Here is a 22,248-nt window from a genome sequence, read left to right as displayed (position 1 = left end):
GTCCCCTCCTTGTCCCTCCAAGGTTTCTTGGTCCTCAGGTCTGCTGGCACAGCACTCTTCCTAGTATATTGTGGTTCACCCACGAAGGGTCTGCCCATTCCATGGCTAACATGAGTCTCTGTTCATTTCTCCTTCCATGGGCCCCTGGGGAGGCCCCTGCCCGGGTCGGGCCTTGGTTTGATCTCATTCCTGGTGGTCCCTCGACTGCATGGTTTGCAGCCACATTCTAGCCACTTTCCCTCTGGGGGGGTCAGAGACTCACAGGTGGCCTGTCTGGCTGTGAGGCACCAGCTGGTGGAGAGCAGCTCTCAGCTCCAGCTAGACGCTCCTGAGGCAGGGGGTGTGTCTCTAGGAGCCTTGGTGCCACTTGGGGTCTGGGCTGCATCAGTGCTGTCAGCAGCAGGCCCTGGCCTCTCCTGGCCCTGCAACAGGTCCCCTGGGATGTGCCTGGCTGCGGGAGCCTGCATTCAGCCCTGACTCCCACCCTGTTCTGCTTCCTCCACTTCAGGGCAAGGAGCTGCTTGCCCAGAAGCTGCCGCTGTGGCAGCAGGCGTGTGCCGATCCCAACAAGATTCCAGACCGCGCCGTGCAGCTCATGCAGCAGATGGCCAACAGCAACGGCTCCATCCTCCCCAGCACTCTGTCAGCCTCCAAGTCCAACCTGGTCATCTCAGACCCCATTCCAGGGGCCAAGCCCCTGCCGGTGCCCCCCGAGCTGGCCCCATTTGTAGGGGTGAGTCCTTGGCCTCCTGAAAGCTTTATGGGTGAGGGAGGATGGCCCCTGGTTGTCATTCTGTGGTAGCCAGGGCGCTCCTGCCGGGGTGAGGGGCTCTCCACGCTGGCTTTGCCCGGGCCAGGCCCCTCCTGCAACGCCGCGCCCTTGCCGCCTCTTCTCGACAGCGGCTGTCTGCCCAGGAGAATGCACCCGTCATGAACGGTGTCTCGGGCCCGGACAGCGAGGACTACAGCCCCTGGGCCGACCGAAAGGCCGCCCAGCCCAAGTCCTCATCTCCTCCGCAGTCTCAGAACAAGCTGAGCGACTCCTACTCCAACACGCTCCCCGTGCGCAAGAGCGTGGCCCCGAAAAACAGCTACGCCACCAGTAAGGGCTCCGCTGGGGGCTGGGCTGGGGCCCCAGACCTGCTCTCTTGAGCCCACAGTAGTGATGCCATGCCTGGGGGGAGGTCGGGGGGACCCACCAGCATGTGTGCGCATGTTGTGTACAGCACCCCTTTGAGGTTTCCATCCTTGGAACTTTGGACCCTTGGGTTTTGCGCAGCTCCCCCATTGTCTAGTAAGCGGTGGATTGTCAGCAGCCAGTGACAGGAGCAGATGGATGAGGCTCAAGAGGGCTTTAGTTGACCATGGGATAGCTCCCCACTCCCCATCCAGCTCCCTGGGCTCTGCCTCTCCATGTGCCATGGACAGCACCCTCACTCCCTCCCCTACGCCCCCCAGGGCTCTCAGCCCATGAGGGTGTCCTGATGAGTAGATGGGAAAGCTGAAGCTCAGACCCAGAGAATTGCCCCCAGCTGATGGGTGGCAGGTCTGTGGCTGGATCCATATCCCCAGTACCCAGGTTCTTCCAGAGTCTGAGTCCAAACAGCCCTGGAGGCCTGGTAAGAATCCACCAGGATGGATAGTCCCCCTCTGCCTGCCCAGGGCCTCCTAGCATCTCACCATCAGGCTGCTGAGCTGATGGGTGGGTGGCTGCACCCTTTCCCTCCCCACTTGGGGCAGAGCATCCCCTCACACCTGCCCTGTCGTCCCGACAGCTGAGAACAAGACTCTGCCCCGCTCGAGCTCCATGGCAGCCGGCCTGGAACGCAACGGCCGCATGCGGGTGAAGGCCATCTTCTCCCACGCAGCTGGGGACAACAGCACCCTGCTGAGCTTCAAGGAGGGCGACCTCATCACCCTGCTGGTGCCTGAGGCCCGCGACGGCTGGCACTACGGCGAGAGCGAGAAGACCAAGATGTGAGTGCCACGGCCAGTGCCCATCCCTGCGATGGCCATTTGGGGGCCACAGGGGCGAGGCGGCCTGTCCTGCCCTTTATCAAGCTTGGGGACATCATCCTCCTGACCCTGCGGCCCTCGGATGTCCTGGCAGCTCTGGGTCCTTTCTCCCACTGATCATCGAGGTCGTACTGTAGAAAAAAACGGGCATTACAGACACGTGTGGCGAGGGCTGTTTGCACACCGCAGCAGGCTTCACCACGCAGTCCCTGCCGTTTGTCTGGGGCCCTGTGTGTGTGCACTGCGGCACATCTAGCACCTTCCCTCCTGTCGGGTGTGTGGCTTCCCTGTTGGTAGAGGCCAGCCTTCAACCCCAAAGCCCTTCTGCCGCCCCCACGTCTCCTCCACATGTCTGATCAGCCCTCGTATTTGGGTTCTAGAAGTCACATCGTTGAGTCAGACGAGCTGTACCTCCATGGTTTAATTTAACACCTATTGCCGAGAGGCTGTGTCAGCATCTCTCTTGCTCGACCTAGGGGCCGCCCAGGTCAGGAACCTTGCCCCTTCCCACTGCCGCCATTGTTGTCTGGGTGTGTCTGTTGGTGAGAAGGGAGACCCCCACCCCGGAGCAGAGCCAGCCCTGACACTCTGGCCTGCCTCAATCAGGGAGGGAGCTGCTGTACTGAGCTCCACTCTGGCCTCCAGGCAGTTGCTGCCCTGAGAAGGGTGCTCTGAGGGACAGGGACACTGGTGGGCCACCTCTGTTCCTGAGCACTGCCACACCCGCCTCCCTCTAGACAGCTCCTCTGCTGTTGGCACCATGGCTCAGCGTGGCCATCTGGGGCTGAGGGCCTGCCCAGCCAGGTCACGTGGCAGGAAACCATCCCTGCCTGTCGAAGCGTCAGGAGCTCTGCCTGGGGTCCCCACATGTTCCCCCATCCTCACGCTGGAGGCCGCCGGAGCTCCCATCAAGGGAGGGGCAGCTCAGAGCTGGATGTACACCCGGGTCGCTGGCTGGCATGTCCTGGTCTTCCTCCACAGATGCGTGCAGCCAGGCCAGGGAACTAGTGGGACTGGGGGCCCTGCCCTGGGCCCTGGGGGCCCTGGCGCACTCTCACCTGGGTCTTCTCTTTCAGGCGGGGCTGGTTTCCCTTCTCCTACACCCGGGTCCTGGACAGCGACGGCAGTGACCGGCTGCACATGAGGTGAGTGCACTGGCCCGCCAGGTAGCAGTGAGAATGGGGCCCTGTGGACAGGCACCTATCAGAGCAGCCCAGGCCCTCAGCATGGAGAGCCCGGCTGGGCTTCTGGTCCTTTCTCCACCCCTACAGTGCCACCCACCCCGGCCCAGTGGGCTGCATGTCAAGGCCGTTGGGGTGCGTGAGTGTGGTGGTGCTTTGTGAGGAGGGCGTCTGAGAGCCCGTTCGCTGGCCCATCATGGTGGAGGTTCTCTTTGCCCCACAGTAGGCCCAGGCTCACACCCCAGCTGCTGTCTCCAGCGGGAAGGGTATGTGGAAGACTCCTGGCCCTTGGAAGAGCTAGAGAGTCCCTTATGGAGCCACGGAGGTGGGGGCTGAGTTGCTTTCAGAGGATCGGGGTCGCCGTAGGACTCAGCTCCACATGGGCTTCGGCAGTTTCCTCGTGGCACACCTTCTCATTCGATTCTGAGCAGGGAGGGAGGCCCGTGGGGTCAGCGTGGCTGCAGCCTAGTCCACTAAGAGCAGCCAGCTGTCATGCCCTCTGTGAGGAGCTGAGCAAGGTGTGGGGAAGGTGAGGGGCTGGGTGGGGGCTGGGGGCCTGGTGACTCGGTCCCTGAGCCCTGGTCCCCACAGCCTACAGCCAGGGAAGAGCAGCAGCACAGGCAACCTCCTGGACAAGGAGGACCTGGCTATCCCACCCCCTGACTACGGCACGGCCTCCCGCGCCTTCCCCGCCCAGACGGCTGGTACCTTCAAGCAGAGACCCTACAGCGTGGCTGTGCCTGCCTTCTCCCAGGTGAGCACAGGGCAGGGGCCTGGGCTGGAAGGGGCTGTTGCTGGGTGGGCTCGGCCACAGACCCACGTTGGCACCTCCATAGGACATGCCTGGGGAAGGCTCGGGGATTTGGGCGTTGAGTCTATACACCTGCTGTGCCTACCTTAAAGGTCACTGCTGGGCACCCTCTGCAGACCTCAGGGCTCTAGAGGAAGCACGGCGGCCCCTCTGCCTGCCCTTCCCTTGGGCTGGGGCATTGCTGGCCTTGAAACCAAACCTGGACATCAGGGAGGACTCAGTATCCAGAGCCCCTCCCTGAGAACTCTGGGGGTCCCTGCAATCCTGGGTCCCAGTGCAGACATGAGTGTCTGCACTCAGGCCTGGGACGTGGCTGGAACTTTCTAGTTAGCATGTTTCTGGGACCCTCAGGAGGCAGGGCCAGGCATACCTGTCAGGCTGTCCAGTACGACGTGGCCAGGGGCAGAAGCTCAAGGCTTGGATCCTGGGTGTGGGTCCCTGGCGGAGTCTCTGGCGTGCGTGGTGGCCTTGAGGTCCAGGCAGGACCGGGGTGTAAGTGTGGACAGTGCTTACTGGGTCCCGCATGGCTCTGCCCTGGGAGGCTCGCGGGGTGGGAGGGAGACAAGGCTTCAAGGACGTTCGTCTGCTGTGGCTGCATGGCAGGCAGGAGCCAGCAGCTTTCCTCCAGGGGCCAGTCTCCAGGGCTGGGTCCTGGCTTTGGGGTCGGGGGCTCCCCAGGCAGGAAGGAGAGAGAGAAAAGAGGCTTCAGCAGCCTGGGTGACCACCACGGGGTTGACCCGACGGCTGAGGGCTTCCATGTTGACAGCATGACCTGAGGCTGTGGAAGTGACATTTTAGGTGGGCGAAGTCCAGGGGAAGGACCTGGGTACTGGAGGCCAGCTCACCCTGTCCAGCACTAAACAGCGTTGCCCACCTTGTGCAGACGGCCTTGTTGGCACAAGCTTTCTGAGGTGCCACAGAAGGATCTGTCTGCAAGGAGCTTATGGTTTAGGCAGCGTAAACATGTGGTTTGAGACAAGTGGCAAGGGTGGCAAACCTGGAGTGGTGTGACGGGGCGCTTGGATGGGACCTTCTGGAGGAGGTGAGGTGGAACTGGTGCTCAGGGAGGCAGCAGGGAGAGGCTGATCCAGCCATGGGGAAGCGTGGCACCTTGGGGTCACAGGGCCAGCCCACCCGGCCTCATGGCATAGCTGGCCACACCTGGAGGGGTCTGCCTACTGCTCGCTGCTCTCATTTCCCAGTCTGTGGGTTTGGTTTTGGTGCTGAGAAAGTTGAGGAGGGCGTCCCCAGTACCCCTCAATGGCCCTGGGGCCAGGCCAGGCCATCAGACATGGGGCAGCTCTCCACAGCACAGCCCGCAGCTCCTCGCCCCAAGGGTTCCCCTCCTGGGCAGCGGCACCGTCCCTAGGGTGGGAAGCTACTGCTGCATTCTGGTGGCTCAGGGGATGCTCGGCCCAGGGGCCAGCCCAGGCTTGGATGAGGTGGGCCTGCAGGTGACTGTGCACTGCCAGTGACCTTTGCCAGCTTGGCTTCTCTACCTGGCCACCCGTCCATCGCCACCTCCCTGCAAATGTCACTGTTTCAGGCCCTGGGATCCTGGGGATCCCCACCATGTGCCCTGAGTCTGCCAGATAGCCCCAATCTCCCCCACCGGGTGCTCCTACCATGCGACCTGCAGGCACTTTTCCGCCCACCTGCTGGTGGGGAAGGGGGCCAAGTTGACCTCTCTTGCGTGTGTCTGTGTGAGCTCACACATTCACAGTCAGCAGCTGGCCACGTGGGGAGGCATCCCCCTGATTTTGGGAGGTCACCACTGGGGAGGATCCTCCATGCCCTCGGCTGCAGGCAGCACCGAACACACTGGGGTCAGGAGGGGCACCTGCCCAGCCTGCTCCTGCCCTACAGACCTCCATCACCCCCAGGACCCCCGGCCTGACCTGTTCCTGCCTTTCCTCCCCAGGGTCTGGATGACTACGGGGCACGGGCTGTGAGCAGGTAAGGGGCTCTCAGACTTGTCCTTGGAAGCTGGGGGGTAGGGTGTTATGGCCAGGTGGGGAGCAGTCCCATTGGAGGCTAGTGGGCTGGGCCGCTCTGCCGGGTTCTCTGAGGCCTGCTCCATGGGGCCTGGCTGGAGCCCGCGGCATCCGCTCCGGGCCAGGCAAGTAGGGTCTAGGGGCCCTGTTCTCTGTCTCTTGCCCCACAGCCCCCCAACCTTCTCTGAAGGACGGGGGTTCTGAGAGCTGGCTACCCTGTCCTGAGGCAGTGTTGCAGGGTCCTGGGCTATCGCCAGGAGGGAAGCAGCCCCTCTCAGGCGCTGCCTTCGTGTCTCACCAGTGGTTGTGGGGGGGCCCTGGCCTGGTGCCTGTGCCAGAGCCGAGGACCCACCCAGCCACTCCAGGGGCTCCCGCTCTTTCCAAGGGGCCCCCTGGGCTGCCCACAGCCACAGCAGGAACCCCCTCGGCCTAGTTCTTTCTCAGCTCTGCTCGTTTTGCTAGTGTCCAGTGCTGCCTTGTCCACTCACAGCCAGGAGGGGGCCCTCCTGCCCCTGGGCTCATCTCCCCAGCCTGGCCAGCACAGACGGCTGGGGACTGCTGCCCCCTGTGCCCTCGCCTGGGCTCAGCCCTCGTCCTGGCTCCGCGACTTCTCGCGTCTCCCCTCCTCCAGAGCCAGGTGGCCAGGTGGCTGCTGCCCCTGAGCTGCTGAGAGGGCTGCCGCAGGGGAGGCGTGCGGCCCGGCAGCTGTCCTGTGCTTTGTTTCACAGCAGCAGCGGCACGCTGGTGTCCACAGTGTGAGGACGCTGACCACGGGCAGCTGCTGCTCGGAAGAGCTTCTGCCCCCCCCACCTGTCTGGTCTCCATCGTTTCCTCCTCAGCTCTTGGTGGTTTGTTCTCGGGTTATTTTTCTTTTCTACCTGCTCCCTCCCTGCCTTTTGTTTGGTGACCCCAGACTCTGTGATCCCCCAGGGTCCATGGTGCTGCCCCATCTCTGCTCCCCGTGTTTACATGCCCCACCCCGTGTGTCCCGCCAGGCGGGACCTGCCAGCCGGGCAGCCACGGGCGGGTGTGCTCACCCCTGCTCACCATCTGCCGTGTTCATGACACACTGTCCCTTTTTGAAGGCTCACTGCGAGCCAGGTCTGAAGTTTGAAGAAAAAGAAAAATCTTTAAAAAAAAGAAACAAAAAAAATGAAAAACAGGAAAAGCACATTTTTTTCCTGAAACACAAAAACAGATATGCATGGACTCCGGTGTACGTACTGTTATTTCTGCATCTGACTTCCCCCAGCGCACGCTGGCCTCTGTGTCAGGAAGGGGAAGGTGCTGGGGGTTGCAAGAGGCTCACGGCCCCATGGGTGCCCTGCCGAGGGCCACACCCAGGGAGGGGCTCGTGCCGAGCTCAGGGGGCCTCCTGAGGAAGCTGGCCGCTCCTGTGAGGGAGGCTGTGGCCCCTGGCCCTGCCCGGCCCACCAGGCCGGGCTCCTGAGGGCTCCCTTTTCTGCAAATGCTGGTGGATGGTGGTCAGAGACCAGGGCACAGGCATCGTTAGCTGGGCCTTGTGACCTCGCACAGTGCACTGGCGGGGAGGGGGTCGGGAGCAGGCGCTGCCCGACCACACTCGGACATTCCAAAGACCTCCAGAGACCACCCTTCACCCCAACGTGTTCCGGAAATCATTTCTTTAACCAGCCTCGTGAAGAGTGGCAGCTGCACAGGGCAGGGGCGCATCCGGGCCTAGCGAGGCTGGCCTGGGGCAGAGCGGCTTTGGACCGGTGCCCCTCTCCTCCCACCTGGGGAAGCAGGCAGCCCCCGCCCCGTCGTCCCTAAACGCTCTCGTCTTTTTGTGTGTCTCGGTGACTTCAGAAACAGACGCACTGGACTCTGGCTACTGGTACTGCCTCTTTGCACCCTGAATCTGGGAAGTGAGCCCCAGGGGTGCAGCCCGCCCGGCTCTTCCTGCCGGAGCCCTGGGCAGCTGTGGACGCTCCTCCTCTGCTGTGCATTAGTGTCCGGTCCCCCGCAGACCAGAACGTGGCTGGTAGTGTTTGTGAGAGAAGCAGCTCAAGACTCAGACAGACCCCCTTTTATATTTAAGGAGAAACAAAGCCAGAACATGGACCTATGTAAAAAGAACCTCTGTGTTGGTGTTCTCATTTTGCTAAAAGATTTCAAATCCAGGGGATTCCATGCTCAATGGAAGAATGTAGACACAAAACCGCAGAACTTGTATGAAGATGTAAAGTGCTGAAAATTATATTCCCTGTTTCCTTTCTTCTTCCTTTTTTTTTTTTTAATCTGAATTGTGCCCTGTGCCGCAGTTGTTGGAATAAAAGTTTTATTTATTGCATCGAGTTGGGTGTGGAGCCTCCTTCCAGCCCCGCATGCAGAGCCTGGCCACCCTAGCCGGGCAGCCTCCACAGAACCACTGCCTGGCAGACAGCGCCGGCCCACGCCGCTTGCCGGGAGGGGCACCTCGGGCAGCCCCACCCAGAGGAGAGAGCAGGGCCACGGGGCGTGACCCAGGGACACCCTGCCCTTCGAGCTCCTCCCTGCAGACGCCTTACCGGGGCTGGAGGGCCAGCCGCCAGGTGTCCCCCATCCTCCGGCCACGCGTCCGCGCAGAGTCCTCACACCTAGCCCTCCGCCTGCACCAACCAAGCCCTTGTGTTTCCTTGCAGCGCCGAGGTGGAAGTGGCCAGGTTTTGAGCGCCCTGACTAGAGTTAGTAAGTTGCCCTGGTTTTCTTGTGCTGGTCATTCTGTGTTCCCTGTGGCTCTGGACAGACCCTCTGGCCTCGGGCAGGGGGTGGGGCCTGAGGGTCTGCTGAGCCTGCCTCTGCTCTGGCTCGGGGCCTCTGCTTCCCCTCGGATCCCTCCTTGGGCTCTCAGATTTTCCCCTTCTGCCTGGAAGCTTGTGGGTCTGACTCGCTGCCCTGCCACTGTGTCCCCTGTCCGTGGCACCTCCCCAACTGCTGGGCACGGGTCTGGCCCTTGCCCTCTGCTGGGTTTCTCCTGCCTCTGCTGGGTGCTTTGGCCACATCAGGGTGAGGCTGTGATCAGCTGCGAGGCTGGCTCTGGGTGCCTTTGAGTGTTTCTTGGACGGGCCTCTGTGGGCAAGGGTCTGAGCCTGGCCTGGCTGGCTCCTGGGTTGCTGAGTATTGCAGCCCCGTGGGGGCTGGGGAGACCAGGGTGGGGTCCTGGGGACAGCTCTGTGGCTTGTGCCCAGATGAGTGCTGCAGGCATGCTGGAGCAGGCGCTCATGTCTGCCCCACTGGGGACAGGTGGACACAGTGGCTCTGCTGCCCACTCTGCCCGGGTCAACTCACCTCTGCCCCGACGTGGCTCCAAGGGGCTGCGCCAGGTTTTCCAGACCAGGCCCTTGGCTGCCACATGTGGGTGCCCTTGGTAGCTTCCTCTAGGCCCCTCCTGGTGACTGTCCTGTCCCCTGGGTCCTTGGAAAGTAAGCACCGATGGCTAGTGGGAGAGGGGGAGCTTACTGCCCTGGGCCCCTATGCTGGGTCAAGGCAACACTGCTGCTCATCTCTCCCTACTCCCAGCCCCAAATCACTGAAGAGGTTGCTACATGAAGCTGGTACCTCGATCCTTTATAAAGGATGGTGATCACTTTAGTCCCACTGGGCGTCACAGCAACGCCATCCTACCTGTGGGGAGCTGGACCACTTAAACAGATCCTGGACTCTCAGTCTCCTTTCACCGCCTTTCTGTTGGTGAGCTGCAGTGTGAGTTCTGGAAAGTTCTGGAATAACTCCTGAAATTTGCGGACAGGGTGGAAATGCCTTTGACCCTGGCTTAGCAGTGGGTGACCCTGGGCCAGCCTCCTTCCCTGCCTTAGATTCTTCCTCTTCCGAGAAGGTGTCTCTAAGAGGCTTGCATCCCCCACCTGCAGACAGTACAAACCCCCCACCTCTGCCACCCTTTGGTCCCTCTGAGCTGGTGGGGCCAAGCTTTCCTCGCGTGAGGGAGGCACGGGAAGGGCTGAAGCCTCCAGGACTCCATCCCTTGGTATAAGGCAGACCTAGGGGGTGCTCGGCCCCAGGAGCATGCAGCACGGCGCCACCAGCTAGGTTCCTGGCTGTACCGAGTCTGCTCAGCCTGACTATTCAGCTGGGGATGGAGTGTGCAAAGCCACCACTGGTTGGTTGAGGGACCTGCCCAGCTTTGCCCGAGCTTACAGCCCTGGGAGGGGGGCTGGGAATGAGAACGACTCAATTCCAGAAAGGCTGACATTCTGAAGTCATGGAAAAACCACTTATGTCTTAGGAGGAGAAAGTTCAGGAGAAAGTGGAGACGTATGCGGTAATTGCCGTCTTTGCTCCTCTCTGCTCTGGAATCACCAAAGGATGGAAGTCGCACTTTGCCATGACTTGGCTGTTCTCAGAATTACAATTTCTTACTCAAGTAGCGGACTCAAAATCGCCTTAGATGATTCTCTAAAACCCGCAGCGACACAAGCTTCGTGAGCCTGGAATTGAACGCTGCTCGACTGCAGCCTTCGACCCTCCTTAGGCTGTAGGGGTTTGCCAGGGGCAGAGGCAGTGGGGTCAGGACCCCTGTGCTGCCCGGGGTCCCTGAGGGCTGGCTGTCCAGGAGGCAGTGCAGGGCAGCCCTGCCCCCTTGAACTGCAGCCCGACCCACCCTCCCCCAGCAGGGGTCCAGCTTGTGCTTTCCTGAGCCAGGGGCTTCAGGCCTGGTCCGTGCTGTGAATGGAAATCCGTTCTCTGTGTAAAGCCGCCAGTCCTCCCACGTCCCTGCTCAGGAGTCCCTTGGAGAGGGGACAGAGCTGCACCCCTGGCGTTCCTCAGCCAGTGCCCCCAGGGGGAGAGCCCCACACAGCCCCTCTGGGCCCCAAGCACTTGGGCGGTTCTTGTTGACTTGCTTTGCTGGCACAAGGAGCGTGTTTTGTGTCTTGGTTTGTTGTCAATCAATCGTCCGCCGACAGTGCTGTTGGGAGAAGGCTCGGTGCCTGGCGTCCGCCTCTTGGCAGGGACAAATGTCTGGGGACGAGAGAATCTGCAGTGGCCTTAGGTCAAAATCTTGTTCTGTTTTGTCATCCGGTCGGCGGTCACACAGGTACCCTCCCCAGGGTAGCTCATGAACCCGTTCTTTCACAGAACATTCCAGAAGGTGCTAGGCCCCTGAGCGGCCACACCCCTCCTCTGATGCTGAGTGGTGGGAGGGTCCTGCCCATGGGTCTCTGGCCAGAGCTGCGAGGGGGAGGGGGCTGCGGGCCGCACCCGATCCCTCAGAACCTGCAGTGTGGAGGCAGTGCGCTCCCCGGTTCAGGTCACACTGTTCTTGGGGGAGGAAATAAGAAAAGGGGGGGTCAGAAGCCAGACCCCTGGCAGGGGAGACCCTTCCCATCCCGCAGCTCCCTCTGGCCCCGGCTGACGATGACGCTTTGCCACTGGCCTCTCTGATGAGAATTCAAGTGTGTCAGGACAGGAGTAAGGTGTGAGCTGCCCAAACCCACTCGGCCATTTTGCCCCTGGCTCTGGCCAGCACAGTGCTGTCCTCTCTTTTCTGGGGCACAGGGTCTGCGTTCCTCCCTCTGCTCCGTCCCTGATCCTAGACGGACTCACGTGCCCCATCTCCAGCCCCCCAGGACCTCCTGCCTCTACCGTGGTTGGGCACAGCTGAGGGCACAGAGCCCTCTTCTAGAACCAAAGTCTGTAGTTCAGGTAGCAGCCAGGGCACGGGCCATCCTCCACCCTCCATCCCCGGGGCGGATGTCCGTGTGCATGGCAGAACCTCGCCTTTAGAACCTCCAGGTGGCCCCTGCCTGTGGCCGGCGTGGCTGAAGCTCGGCTGCTCCATCAGAGCCGAGAGGCCCAAGTGAGCAGAGCCTGAGGCCTCCTGGGGGCTGGAGGCGCCTTTAATCTGGGGCCGGAACGCTCTAAGTCAGAAGATGCTCGTCGTCCGTGTGCATGGGAGCCGCCGGACTCTCAGATGTCCCCAAGGAGATGCAGAAGCTGCGCATCAAGGGTCAGCTGCCTCTCAGTAGCTTAGCCTTTTACAAACTCAATCCAGAGAGTCTCCGCTTTTTAGAAAACCCCACGTCCTCAGGAAAACACAGGGCTGTCTGCCTGGGCACACTGGAGGGAATGCCCGCCCGCCTGCCCAGCTCCCGTGGACGCCCAGCCCCGCTCTGCCAGAGGCGACTCCCGTCCAGGTAACGGCTCCGGAGCTGAGCGCTTCGCCAAGAGTGCCGTCCTGTCCCTGCCGAGCCCTCCGTGTCCCACCTGCCATCCGTGCTGTCACTCCTAGGGCTGTCTGACGTCCCCTGGCACGCTGTCTTACACTTCCCTGCCCAGGCAGGGCCTCCCGAGCCTGCGGGGATTCGAGGAGGAGAGGCTTCCGTGAGGACCCAGCCCCTCCGTGCTCATGTCGTTCCATCTCAGCCTCTTGTCTGGCGAGTCCATCTGTATGTCAGCTGTGGCCTTGGGCATGCAGGGGAGGGCGTAGCTCCCCTGGGGTGACAGGTGGCTAACCTCTCACCAAGGAGGTGGTCAGACCCCCTGGGGGGGCTGCAGGTGTCCACCCCTGCCAGCCCTATCGCTGCCAGTGTGCCTGTACCTCGTGTCTGTCATGTCGGCGTGGGGCGGGCTGAGGCCCGTGTCTGCTCCAGGCCACCTTCGGGGCCACCTTCCGGCCCCCGGGATGCATGGGCCGGGCTCATGTGGCTGCTGAGCTGTGTCTCTGTGTCGACAGGCGTGTCCTTGGCCAAGGGCTCAGCTGCTGTTCTCGGGCACATGGCGGGTGGGCTGCCTGGCCTTGTGGGGCCGCTCACCAAACTCGGACACAGGCCCTTTTGGGACTGCTCGGGTTGCTGAGAAGGAACTGGCTCTGGGCCCCCAGTGTGAGGTGGAGGCTGCAGTGGGGCCCCTCCCTCACACCCACCACCCTGCCCTGGGAGGGTTGGTGGTTCAAGGCGTGGGCGCAGTGGGGGTGAGCCGAGCGTGGCATATTGGGGGTCAGCTGGCCATGTGGACGGCACCCTTCCCTGACTGCCATGCAGCCTCCATTGCTCACTGGCTCTGAGCTTGGAGGCTGGGTCATCAAGATCGGCCGGGTCACCAGGTCGAGGCCACCGCAGGGCTGGGGACCCACGGGCTGTAGGGTAGTTCACAGCACCCCCCCCCCCCCGCCCCTACTAAAACCACTCTTCTCTCCTCTCCTCAGGAATCCCTTCGCCAACGTCCAGCTGAAGCCGACAGTGACCAATGACAGGTCTGCCCCCCTCCTCAGCTGATGGCCCCGTCTGCACCCGCTGCCCATTGGGCCCTTCTTCCCCCACCTCCACCAGTAACCTGTTTTCTTACAACCTGCGTGGTCTCTGTTTAGAGAATTTTCTCCTTCCGAGCCCTTCACCTGCCCAGAGCTCTACCCTCACATCAGTCCGGCCTGGGCTGGACCCCGGCTGTTCCTGTGGAGGTGGCACCTGGCACCTGGAGCCGAGACCTGCTGCTGGGCCATGGGGCCGGCCTCACAGGGTAGGCGCCTCTGGTTGTGCAGGCATGAAGCCACCAGGGTGCAGGGAAGGACACTGCGTCAGCTTGTAGCTGGAAGGGGAGCCCAGCTCCCACTGCTCATGCCTCCTAAGTGGTCAATAAATGGGCTGCCCCTTTGTGCCCAGCTGTGATCTGTCATCTCTGCCTCTGGGGGCAGAGGCCTGGGGTGCAGGGACCCGGAGAGCCTGCCACCCTTCTTTGGAAGATGAGTTTATTATGAGCACTTAACTTTCTGGGTCCCCGAGCTGTGTGCCATTGAGGGGGAGTCCCCCTCCCCACTACGGCTGCTTCCATATTTCAGCTGAAATACAGATTTTAGAAACTTTATTATGGATCCTGCTGTTTGACGTTTATTGGTGAAATACCGCCACAGTGACTGCGTTGGTGGCAGCAGTCCTCATATGGGAGAAGTTCCAGGCCGAGCTCGCTCCTCCCAGGAGCGGTTCTGGAGCCCTCAGGTGCCTGCCCGTTCCCCAGGATGGGAAGCATGGCATGGGGGGCCAGGGGCACACAGGCCTCTCACCTCACAGAAGCTGGAGACAGGCCCAGTGGGGGAGGCAGGGTCACAGGGCAGATATTTGGTGTGGGGTCGCACAGAAGCCCCAACTCCTCAAAACCCTGCCTCCCAGCTTCCGTCTCGGCCCTGTGCTGGGGGACAGGCTTGGCCCCTGGGAAGGCAGGGGGACAAGCTTCCTGGGGAGGTCTGTGGGTCCCCCTCCGCATCCTTACCTAGGCAGAGCCAGCTATGGGGCAGGAAGAGACAGCTGCAGGAGCAGACCCCCCTGCTCTGGACAGACCCCCACCAGGCATACTGGGGACCCACATCACCGTCTTGTGCCACCAAGGTATACAAAGGACAGTGTGGGGAAAAGGGCCACTCCCTCCTGCACCCCACTCCCCGTGGTCAGGAGGGACTACTGTGGCCCCCCCAGGCAGAGCTGGCAGCTGGGTCCCCAACCAGCATGGCCATGCCTGCTCCTGCCCAGAGTTTTATCTGCAGACCCCAAAGGAAACATACGCAGCACGAAGGCTTTTTTTTCCTTAGCTTGATTTAAAAAACAAAGAAAGAAGGAACAGGAAAATCATTGCACCAGCATCTTAAGCCTCAAACTAATAAAACTAATAAAAAACAAAAACCACAAACCCCAAATGAGTCCCCCACCCACACCCCCAAAGCAACAACAAACTTTACATCTCTTTGGCAACAATAACTTAAGATCAGCCCATTTCCATTCTCGGTTACAAAAATAGTCCCTGTGCTGCCCCGCCCCCACCCTCCTCCCAGCTCCAGCCTTCCCCATCCCTGCCGGCAGGAGCCCCGGACAGTGACCGGGGGGTACAGCCCCCACTGTCCTTTGGCAGCTGGGCCAGGCTGGGCAGTGCCCTGAAGAGGGGAGCTGCCTGCACCAGCCAGCCATGGGCACCTCTAGAACGGGGCCACCGCGGCAGGGCTGCCCAGCTTGGCCCACCTGCCTGGGCTCCAGCAACGGGACCCAGGTACATGAGCCAGCCCAGACCCTTGGGGAGGGAGCGCTCACGGGGTTAGCCGAGTCAGTGAAGGGGAAATACAGCCACAGACTCTGAGGTAAGGGTGGCGGAGGGGGGGCACACGAGCCCAGAGTCCTCATCTATTACTGAGCAAACGCAGAACCAGGCCGAAGGGATGAAGGGGGCGGGGAGAGGCCGTCCCAGCGGGCTTGTGCCTGCTCTTGCGTGGGGTGGGACACAGCATCCTGCAGCGCATGCAGGAGCCAGGTGGCAGGGTGTGCAAGGCCCCCCAGCCAAGAGCAGGTCCCCTGGCCTCAGAGGCCAACCAGTCCAACTGCAGCGTCCAGGGTGGAGGGGCAGCTGCAAGGGGAGTAGCGCCCGGGTCCCGGGCAGTAGGGCATCCCTAGGGGTAGCAGCAAACCCAAGTGTCCAGGACACATCCTGCCCCCGGGGCAGCATGGGCTGGCGTGCACCGTGGCTCCACTGTCCTGGCTGGAGCGGGGCCTCTTATCCCGCCCTGCTCCGGGGCGCTGCGTGGGGCACTGAGGCACCGGAAGCTGCTGCCGACCGCCGACAGGGCTGCGGTCCCCACTCTCTCTCCATCACCATCCTCGCTGCTTCCTGGAGCAGGACCATCAGGGGGTCTGGCGACACTGGCCTCCAAGCGGGAGCTGCCTGGGCCTCAGGCCTCTTTGCAGCTGCCCCCAGCACCTGCTGCAGGGCCTGGCAAACAGGAGGGGCCACGTGAGCATTCAGTGACTGGAGACACAAGGACTCCTGAGAGGACCCTGCCTTCTACGGACAGCCAGAGATTCCTCCCCCAGGACTCCCACCTGGCCTGGATCCCTGGCCTAGAGGCCGCTGACCAGCTGGGGCTGTGGTCCTCAGGCCCCTTCGCTGCAGTAGGTCTGCCTATTGTCTAGGAGGGAGCTGGACCCATTTTTTTTCCACCGCATCACCAGGGCCCAGGCCCAACAAAGCTCAGCAAGTGCCCTCCACGTCCTCCTTTTACAGGTGGGGGAACTGAGGTCCCAACAGGATGGGGCCAGGGTCACGCACTTGCCTCCTGTGACCTGCTTGTTTGCTCAGATGTCCACTAAGGGCCGAGTAGTGCCAAGGACAGGCTGACAGGCCCTTCTCTGGAGGCTGCAGCCACAGGCCAAGGGCAGCAGGGGAGGGGCTAGGTCTGGCCCAGGGACAACATGGCCGGGAGGCATCTCGGTGGAGGTGGGTGTTCAGGGAAATGGCTGGCAGCAAAGGATTTGTCAGGCCCAGGGGTCGGGTCTGTGTGTGCGGTCAGCCTGGTAGGGATGGACCTGCCTGGTCTGTGGGTGATGGGAGAGGAGCACGGAGGGAGGGTGAGCTAAGGCCCTGAGGAGGGCCCCCACCTGGGCACCTGAGCCACCACCATTCGTGCCTCTGGGCAAGAGCTGTCAGATCTGAGACATGCCAGGTCCTGAGGCACCGGCAGCGGGCAGGGACAGCGGCTGAGGCAGATGAGCAGGGGCTGGGAAGGTTGTGGTGGGAATGCTGCCGCAGGTTTTAGGGGCTAAGATCAGGTAGAGAGCAGGCTGGGGGCGCTCAGTGTCCAGTGGTGCCTCGGGAGGAGGGAGCAGAGGGTGAGGCCTGAGGGCCAGGCAGCGTGCAGTCTAGGCCCTGGGGCCCAGGGATGTGCCGGGCCAGCTGTGTCTGGGACACTGCATCTCCCTGAAAGGCAAGGAGGCGAGGCCTTGCCAAGGGGGCCGGGATAGGCAGGCTTGCCGCGACCTTGACCTCTCCAAGCCTCAGTTTCCACGTCCGAAAACAGCTTGTCCAGAAGAGGAGAAATAATGAGGGCACCCGGCCGCCCTCTCCACTACCCTCCGCGAGGTCCCCTCCCGCCAGCCCCGCCGCAGCCTCACCTCCCACGGAACCGGCGTCCGAGTCGGAAACTTGCGTGATGGAGAAGCGGGATGCGGGCGCGGGCGACACGGTGAAGCGCGAGAAGGGGCCGGACGCGGCCGGTTTGCGGGGCGCTGCGGGGGCGGGCGCGGCGGGCTCCGGAGCCGGCGCCAGCGGGAAGCCGTCGTCCCATTCGAACGCTGCGCCTGCAGGCCGCCCGCTGTCACTCGGGTGCGCGACAGCGCAGGGGAGGTGGGGGTTGGGGGAAAGAGGGCGCGGCCTCGCCTGCCCGTGACGTCACGCCCCGAGGGTCCCGCCCACCCGGGGAGTCACCGCCCCGCGGGCCCCGCCCCCAGCTCACCAGCTTCCGCCGCGGAGCCGTCGGGGGAGCGGTCCGCTCGTCGCCGCCGGCCTGGGGCGCTGGGGGAGCTGGGGCTGCCCGCTAGAAACGCGGGGGGCGACTCCTTGCTTCCAGGGAACGGCTCCCCGAGCTCCCGGGTGGGGCTTTCCTGGAAAGTCAGAGCAGCACGTGGCTCGGGCCGCCAGCAGCGGCCACTCCCACAGCTTCCCGTCTCGCTAGGGACCCCCAGCCCAGTGCAGAGCCCCGTGCGGCCGCCTACCTGGTCGAAGAGGTAGACAGTGACGTCGTCGAAGAAGGATACGGCTTTCTTCTTGCGCTCCAGGTCCTCGCAGAAGGCCTCGGACAGCAGGCTGGGCATCTTGAGCAGGCTGCGCAGGTTGCGCGCGCTCTGGCTCTCGGCCACCACCACGGGCACGGGCGGCACCTCCTCCTCGCTCTCCTCGCTCGGCTCCTGGATGCTGTAGCAGCGGAGCTCCTCGTCCGACTCGTCGCTGTCGTCGCTGTCGTCCTCTTCCTCCTCCGACCGGCCCTCTGGGGCTGTGGGGAGTCCCGGCAGGGCCAGGCAGAGTGGGGCTCTGGGGGCGCTCGGCCCCCCTGTCCGTTCCTTCAGGGCCAGGCCCGACAGCAGTCCCGGGGCCTCCTGGAGCTCAGCGCGGTGGCCTTCTGAGCTCAGTGGAACCGGGGTCAGCAAGAAAATCTTGGAACGCCCGGAGCTGGGCTCCGGTGGCACCTGGGCTGGGCCTAGGGCCCAGGGAGTCTCCTGCCTGGGACCTGTGGGGCAGGCGCTTGGCTCTGGGAAAGAGTCCTCAGACAGCGGCAGTGGCGGCACCTCCCTGGGGCCAGCGCCCTGTGCCTCTGTGGACACCCCAGGCTCAAGGAAGGGCTGTGCAGGCTGCAACCCAGGGCTATGCATGCTCTCCAGGTCCAGCTCTGGCCCCGGGGCCTGAACACCTCCTGGCTTCTCCTCGGGGCCCAAGGAGGGCTCAGGCTCGGGATCCAGGTCAGAGAAGTAGGCCGAGTCGCGGTAGGGGTTCTTCTCACTGAGGCCACCAAGGGAGGTGGAGAGCCGAGTCTCAGGCCCAGGGCTCTCACCTTCTGAGGCCAGCTCCCCGAAGGCCTCAGGCTCGCACAGCTCATGTGCATCCTTGAGCACAAACTCGGGAGACTCGTAGTTTTCTGTGTCATAGCCACTGTCTAGGGCTCGGGGCTGCCCACCAGGGGTGCCAACAGCCGACGGGCTGAAGACCTCACAGCCGCCATCACTGGCTGAGGACGGGATGTCCAGCGAGTCCAGGGAATCAGGGGTCCCCACCTGCTTCTGCAGGGACCGGAAGGCCGGTGTCACTTCTGGCTTCTCAGCCTGCGGGCCATCGCTGGACAAGTCAGTGAAGATGCCAGACGTGGCCTCGGTCGTGTCCTCATCCTCACTGCCTGGTGCCTCCAGCTCCAAAGAGCTGCTGCTGCTGTCCAGGGTCTTGGCTGGCTCCGTGGCAGTCAACTGGCTGCCGGCGGGTGTCGGGGAGGCAGGCAGGGCGGCAGGGGCGCTGGCCTCCTCAGCAGGAAGCAGGGCTCCCTCTCGGGATGGGGATGGGATGGAGGGAAGGGGCAGTTGGAGTCCAGCGGAGCCCTCAGCCTCCTCTGCAAGCCTGGGCTCTGCCTGGGGGCTGTCACCCCCGCTTACAGCTGCCTCTGTCCAGGGGGTTGTGACCAGGCAGGTGGCAGATGCCAGGTCTTCAGCAGGACACAGATCGGGGAGGCCAAGGCAACAGCCCGGCTCCTGGCCAGAGGAGGGCCCCTTTGGCCCAAGGAGAGGCTCTCTGGGGTCCTCTGGGGCCAGGGGATGGACCAGCTCAGGGACAGCCTGTAGGGTCTGCTTCATGCCAGGGCAGCAGTCCGAGTAGCTGCTCGCATAGCCGGGGTCCCAGGACTCGGCTGCTCGGCTGCTGCTGTTGTTGTTGGCCGATACATTGGAACTCCAGTGTCTGTGCTGGGCGGCCTTTCGGGCCTCTGCTTCCCCCAGCTCCTCCGCACCCGGGGAAAGCCGGGCCCCGGAGCTCCCCGAAGGGGACGTGCCCAGTGGGTCCTCAAAGAAAGGCGGGCAGAAGGCGGCTGCGCCCCAGTCGGTGTCCTCCGCCCCAGGCTCCGCCAGCATGAGGGCCCTGGGGGAGGGGGAGGGCGAGCGCGAGGAGCAGGGCGGGTCCCGGGCGCCACTCCTGCACGAGTAGTAGTCGCAGTGGCCCCAGGGGCCGTCGGCGGGCGGCGCGTGGCCCAACAGCGGCTCCATGACCAGCGAGGTGGCTGTGCTGCCGTCGGAGTCGGAGTCGTGGTCACCGGGGTCAGGGTGCGGGGTCGTGCCGCGGGGGCTGAGGGCGCAGCCGGCACAGTCGAGATCGTGGCCGGCGGCGGGCGTAGGCTCCTCCAGGCGGATGAAGTATTCGCTGCCCACCGAGGGGCTGTGCGCGCTGAGCACGGGCACCACGCCCGGGGGCGCGCCGTCGGGGGCGCAGAGCTCCTGCAGGCGCGCGGCGCGCCCAGGGCTTGGCGCGCCTCCGGGCAGTGGGAAGGCCTCCGCGCCGCGGCCCGCCTCCCACTTGTACTCAAAGTTGAGGCCGCGGCTCGTCTCTGTCACCGTCAGCACGTCGTCGCCGTCCGCGTGGAAGCCGTCGCCGGCGAACTGCTCCAGCAGCGGGAAGGAGGAGGCGGCCGCGAGTTCGCCAGCGCCCCCCAGTGCCAGGCCCGCCGCCCCCGGCCCGGGGCCCGCGCCGCCCCCGCCCGGCCGCAGCGAGCGCCAGCGCCGCTCGAACTCCTCCTCCGCCTCGGTGGCGCCCTTGGCGCACAGATAGGACAGCAGCAGGTGCACCTCCTCCGCCGTGGGCCGCTGCTCTGGCTGCAGCCAGCAGAACTGCATTACCTCGTACCTGCGGGGAGGGAGGCCCCGGGCTCAGTCCCCGCCCACGGGGCCCTGCCCGCCCCCCACGGGTGGCAGTGCACAGCCCCCGGAGGAGTGAGCCCATCTGCCCTCAACCGGAGGGCGTGCGTCCTCTCCTCCTCACCCTCAAAATCGCTTGAGGGCAGTTAAGGGAATCTCCCACTTAGTTAAAGGAGACCCACATCTCCCCAGGTGGGCTCAGCGGTGTGGGAACTGGAAGCGTGCCCGGGCACCTTTCCCTTAAGTCATCCCTGCCCTGCCTGCAGGTGAATTTGTGTTTTGGGCAAAGAGGCCATTTCCGTTTGGGCAGAGTGTGGGGCCCAGACGTCACTGCCGGCCAGAGGGGAGCCAGGGGAGCTGGAAACCCGGGCGTCTCCAGTCACGAGGAGCCGCTTCTACCCTAGGGACTCTCAGCATCCCTCTTTGCCTCTGCCCTCCTGCTGGGGACACCCCCCCGGCCCCGCCTGGCATCACTGGTCCTCACCAGCGGTCCGACAGCGTCAGTGGCAGCTGGGGCTTGGGCAGCTTGAGCTGCTGCTCCCGCACAGCATAGGCCAGTACCTGCCGGTCGGAGTGGTGGGGGTAGGGCTGTGTGCCCAGCTCAAAGAGTTCCCAGATGGTCACGCCGAGGGACCTGCAGGGGTGACCGCCATCAGAGGGGCTGGCGTGGCCGGCCATGGCGTGGGCCACACAGGAACCCAGCACCTCAGAGCCTTGGGCACCAAGGGGCAACTCCTATCATCACACCAGCTTCTTGGGATGCCCCTCCCAAAAGACGGTGCCTTCCTTAAGTGAACGGGCAGCATGGGCCACCTGACCAAGACCAAGCCCGCACCCAGGGTGCCCAGGCAAATCGAGGCCAGCCTGGCCTTACAGGGACCTAGGTCCATCCTTTCGTTCATTCATTCATTTCTTGCCATGGTGAAGACCAGTCACTGTAGCAGGTATGAGAGGCTGGAAAGAGGGAACCCAGCCGTGGGGTGAGGCTGCGGGAGGGGTAAGCCCAGGGATGTCCCAGCCCAGCAGGGGTGGGCCTGGGGAACACACAGGGGCCGCCAGAGCACGTGGGGCTAGGAGGTGACTGGGTTCCTTCTGGTGGGTGGTGGCTTCACACAGTTCCTTGGGACCCCAGGCTGTCCCTGGAAGCTGGAGTCATGAGGGACAGAGCAGATTTGGCAACGGAGAAGTCACAGTGACCTTGGCCCAAGCCATCTAGGGGACCGCAGCCAGCATGCACCAGGGGAGGCAGGCAAGGGAAGGTTAGCTTGATGCAGAGGCGAGGCTCAGGGAGGCAACGCAGTGTCCATGACAGGGGCATGGTTAAATGGCTCAGGGGAGGGCCCCTGGAAAGCTCAGGAAGGCGGGCTGGTCCATGGATCCAGGCTCTGAGGGTTCATCAGGAGCAGAGGGGAGGCCACACTGAGGCCTAGGGGGCTGGGAGGAGGTGGGGAGGGGAAGCAGAAGCTGGTCAAGGACAGGGCCAGAGGACCACAATGGCAGAGATGTCCCTCACAGCCTGTAGAAGTCCACACCTTCCATCTCTCAGGCCGGCTCGGAGCCTGGCCTTGTGGAGGCTGCAGTGCTGGGTCTGAATGCCCACTCTGTGCCCAGCTCGGTGCCTCCAGGCTGCAGTCCTGGAGATCCCTGGCCCCTACCAGCCCCTCTTCATGGGCACAGGTGCCACATGAACCCCCGCCCCATCTCATGGGTACAGTCTGTTGCTCCCAGCAGGCTCTGCAACCTGACGTGTGCTCTGACCCGGATGTCTATGGGTCCTGGGAGGGATGGGACTTCCTCCACGGTCTCCACAGGCCCTGCTGGCCCGCCGACTCAGCCACTGTGGGCCACTGGCACTGGGCAGCCACGGGTGGCTCCAGCACCCCCATGACCTCACCTAGGGACATGTTTGGCCCCCTCCAACAGAGTGATGAGATTGGACAGAGGAGCATGTCATTGTACACGTGGCCTTTCTTTGAGTGGCCAACGTGCATCCCCTCCAACGTGGAGGAACAGGCCGGCAGTGGGGACTCAGGCTGGCAGGGCACCCAGTGGGCCTGCAGGCCCTGCGTCCTCACCGTGCACTCACTCGGGCTCCG

General features: G+C 63.4%; 2 protein-coding genes across 24 annotated transcripts in view; one reads left to right on the top strand and one right to left on the bottom strand.

Moving 5' to 3' along the window:
• Nucleotides 1-13,820, top strand: part of BAIAP2 (BAR/IMD domain containing adaptor protein 2) — a 75,995-nt gene extending 62,175 nt beyond the window's left edge. Inside the window, exons 8-17 of one of the 20 annotated variants that reach the window (XR_011522806.1) lie at nucleotides 509-733; nucleotides 901-1,102; nucleotides 1,776-1,977; nucleotides 3,093-3,161; nucleotides 3,789-3,951; nucleotides 5,930-5,964; nucleotides 8,645-8,686; nucleotides 10,246-12,154; nucleotides 12,250-12,394; nucleotides 13,165-13,820. Coding sequence is in view for 10 of the 20 variants with exons in the window: in XM_070559710.1 (XP_070415811.1) it covers nucleotides 509-733; nucleotides 901-1,102; nucleotides 1,776-1,977; nucleotides 3,093-3,161; nucleotides 3,789-3,951; nucleotides 5,930-5,964; nucleotides 13,165-13,234 (966 nt within the window). In the remaining 10 variants the exon portion in view is untranslated. Of the gene's footprint in view, nucleotides 1-508; nucleotides 734-900; nucleotides 1,103-1,775; nucleotides 1,978-3,092; nucleotides 3,162-3,788; nucleotides 3,952-5,929; nucleotides 5,965-6,730; nucleotides 8,314-8,644; nucleotides 8,691-9,521; nucleotides 12,155-12,249; nucleotides 12,407-13,164 lie in introns of those variants that run through there. The other 19 variants (XR_011522807.1, XR_011522803.1, XR_011522804.1 and 16 more) reach the window with 19 other exon arrangements.
• Nucleotides 13,821-14,575: 755 nt separating this feature from the next.
• The window catches only part of AATK (apoptosis associated tyrosine kinase), a 40,680-nt gene continuing 33,007 nt past the window's right edge, over nucleotides 14,576-22,248 (bottom strand). For 3 of the 4 annotated variants that reach the window (XM_070559707.1, XM_070559706.1, XM_070559709.1), the window contains 5 exons: nucleotides 20,637-20,786; nucleotides 17,483-20,141; nucleotides 17,224-17,371; nucleotides 16,883-17,068; nucleotides 14,576-15,704 (listed from right to left, as the gene is read on the bottom strand). In XM_070559707.1, coding sequence (XP_070415808.1) covers nucleotides 15,664-15,704; nucleotides 16,883-17,068; nucleotides 17,224-17,371; nucleotides 17,483-20,141; nucleotides 20,637-20,786 — 3,184 coding nt within the window. In that variant the 3' untranslated portion in view covers nucleotides 14,576-15,663. The remainder of the gene's footprint in view (nucleotides 15,705-16,882; nucleotides 17,069-17,223; nucleotides 17,372-17,482; nucleotides 20,142-20,636; nucleotides 20,787-22,248) is intronic. The other variant, XM_070559708.1, reaches the window with a different exon arrangement.

The sequence above is a fragment of the Equus przewalskii genome, chromosome 10, assembly GCF_037783145.1.
Source record: "Equus przewalskii isolate Varuska chromosome 10, EquPr2, whole genome shotgun sequence".
NCBI classification, from domain to species: Eukaryota; Metazoa; Chordata; class Mammalia; order Perissodactyla; family Equidae; genus Equus; species Equus przewalskii.
The sequence above is the reverse complement of the archived record's forward strand: the minus strand, read 5'-3'. Positions and strand labels throughout refer to the sequence as shown.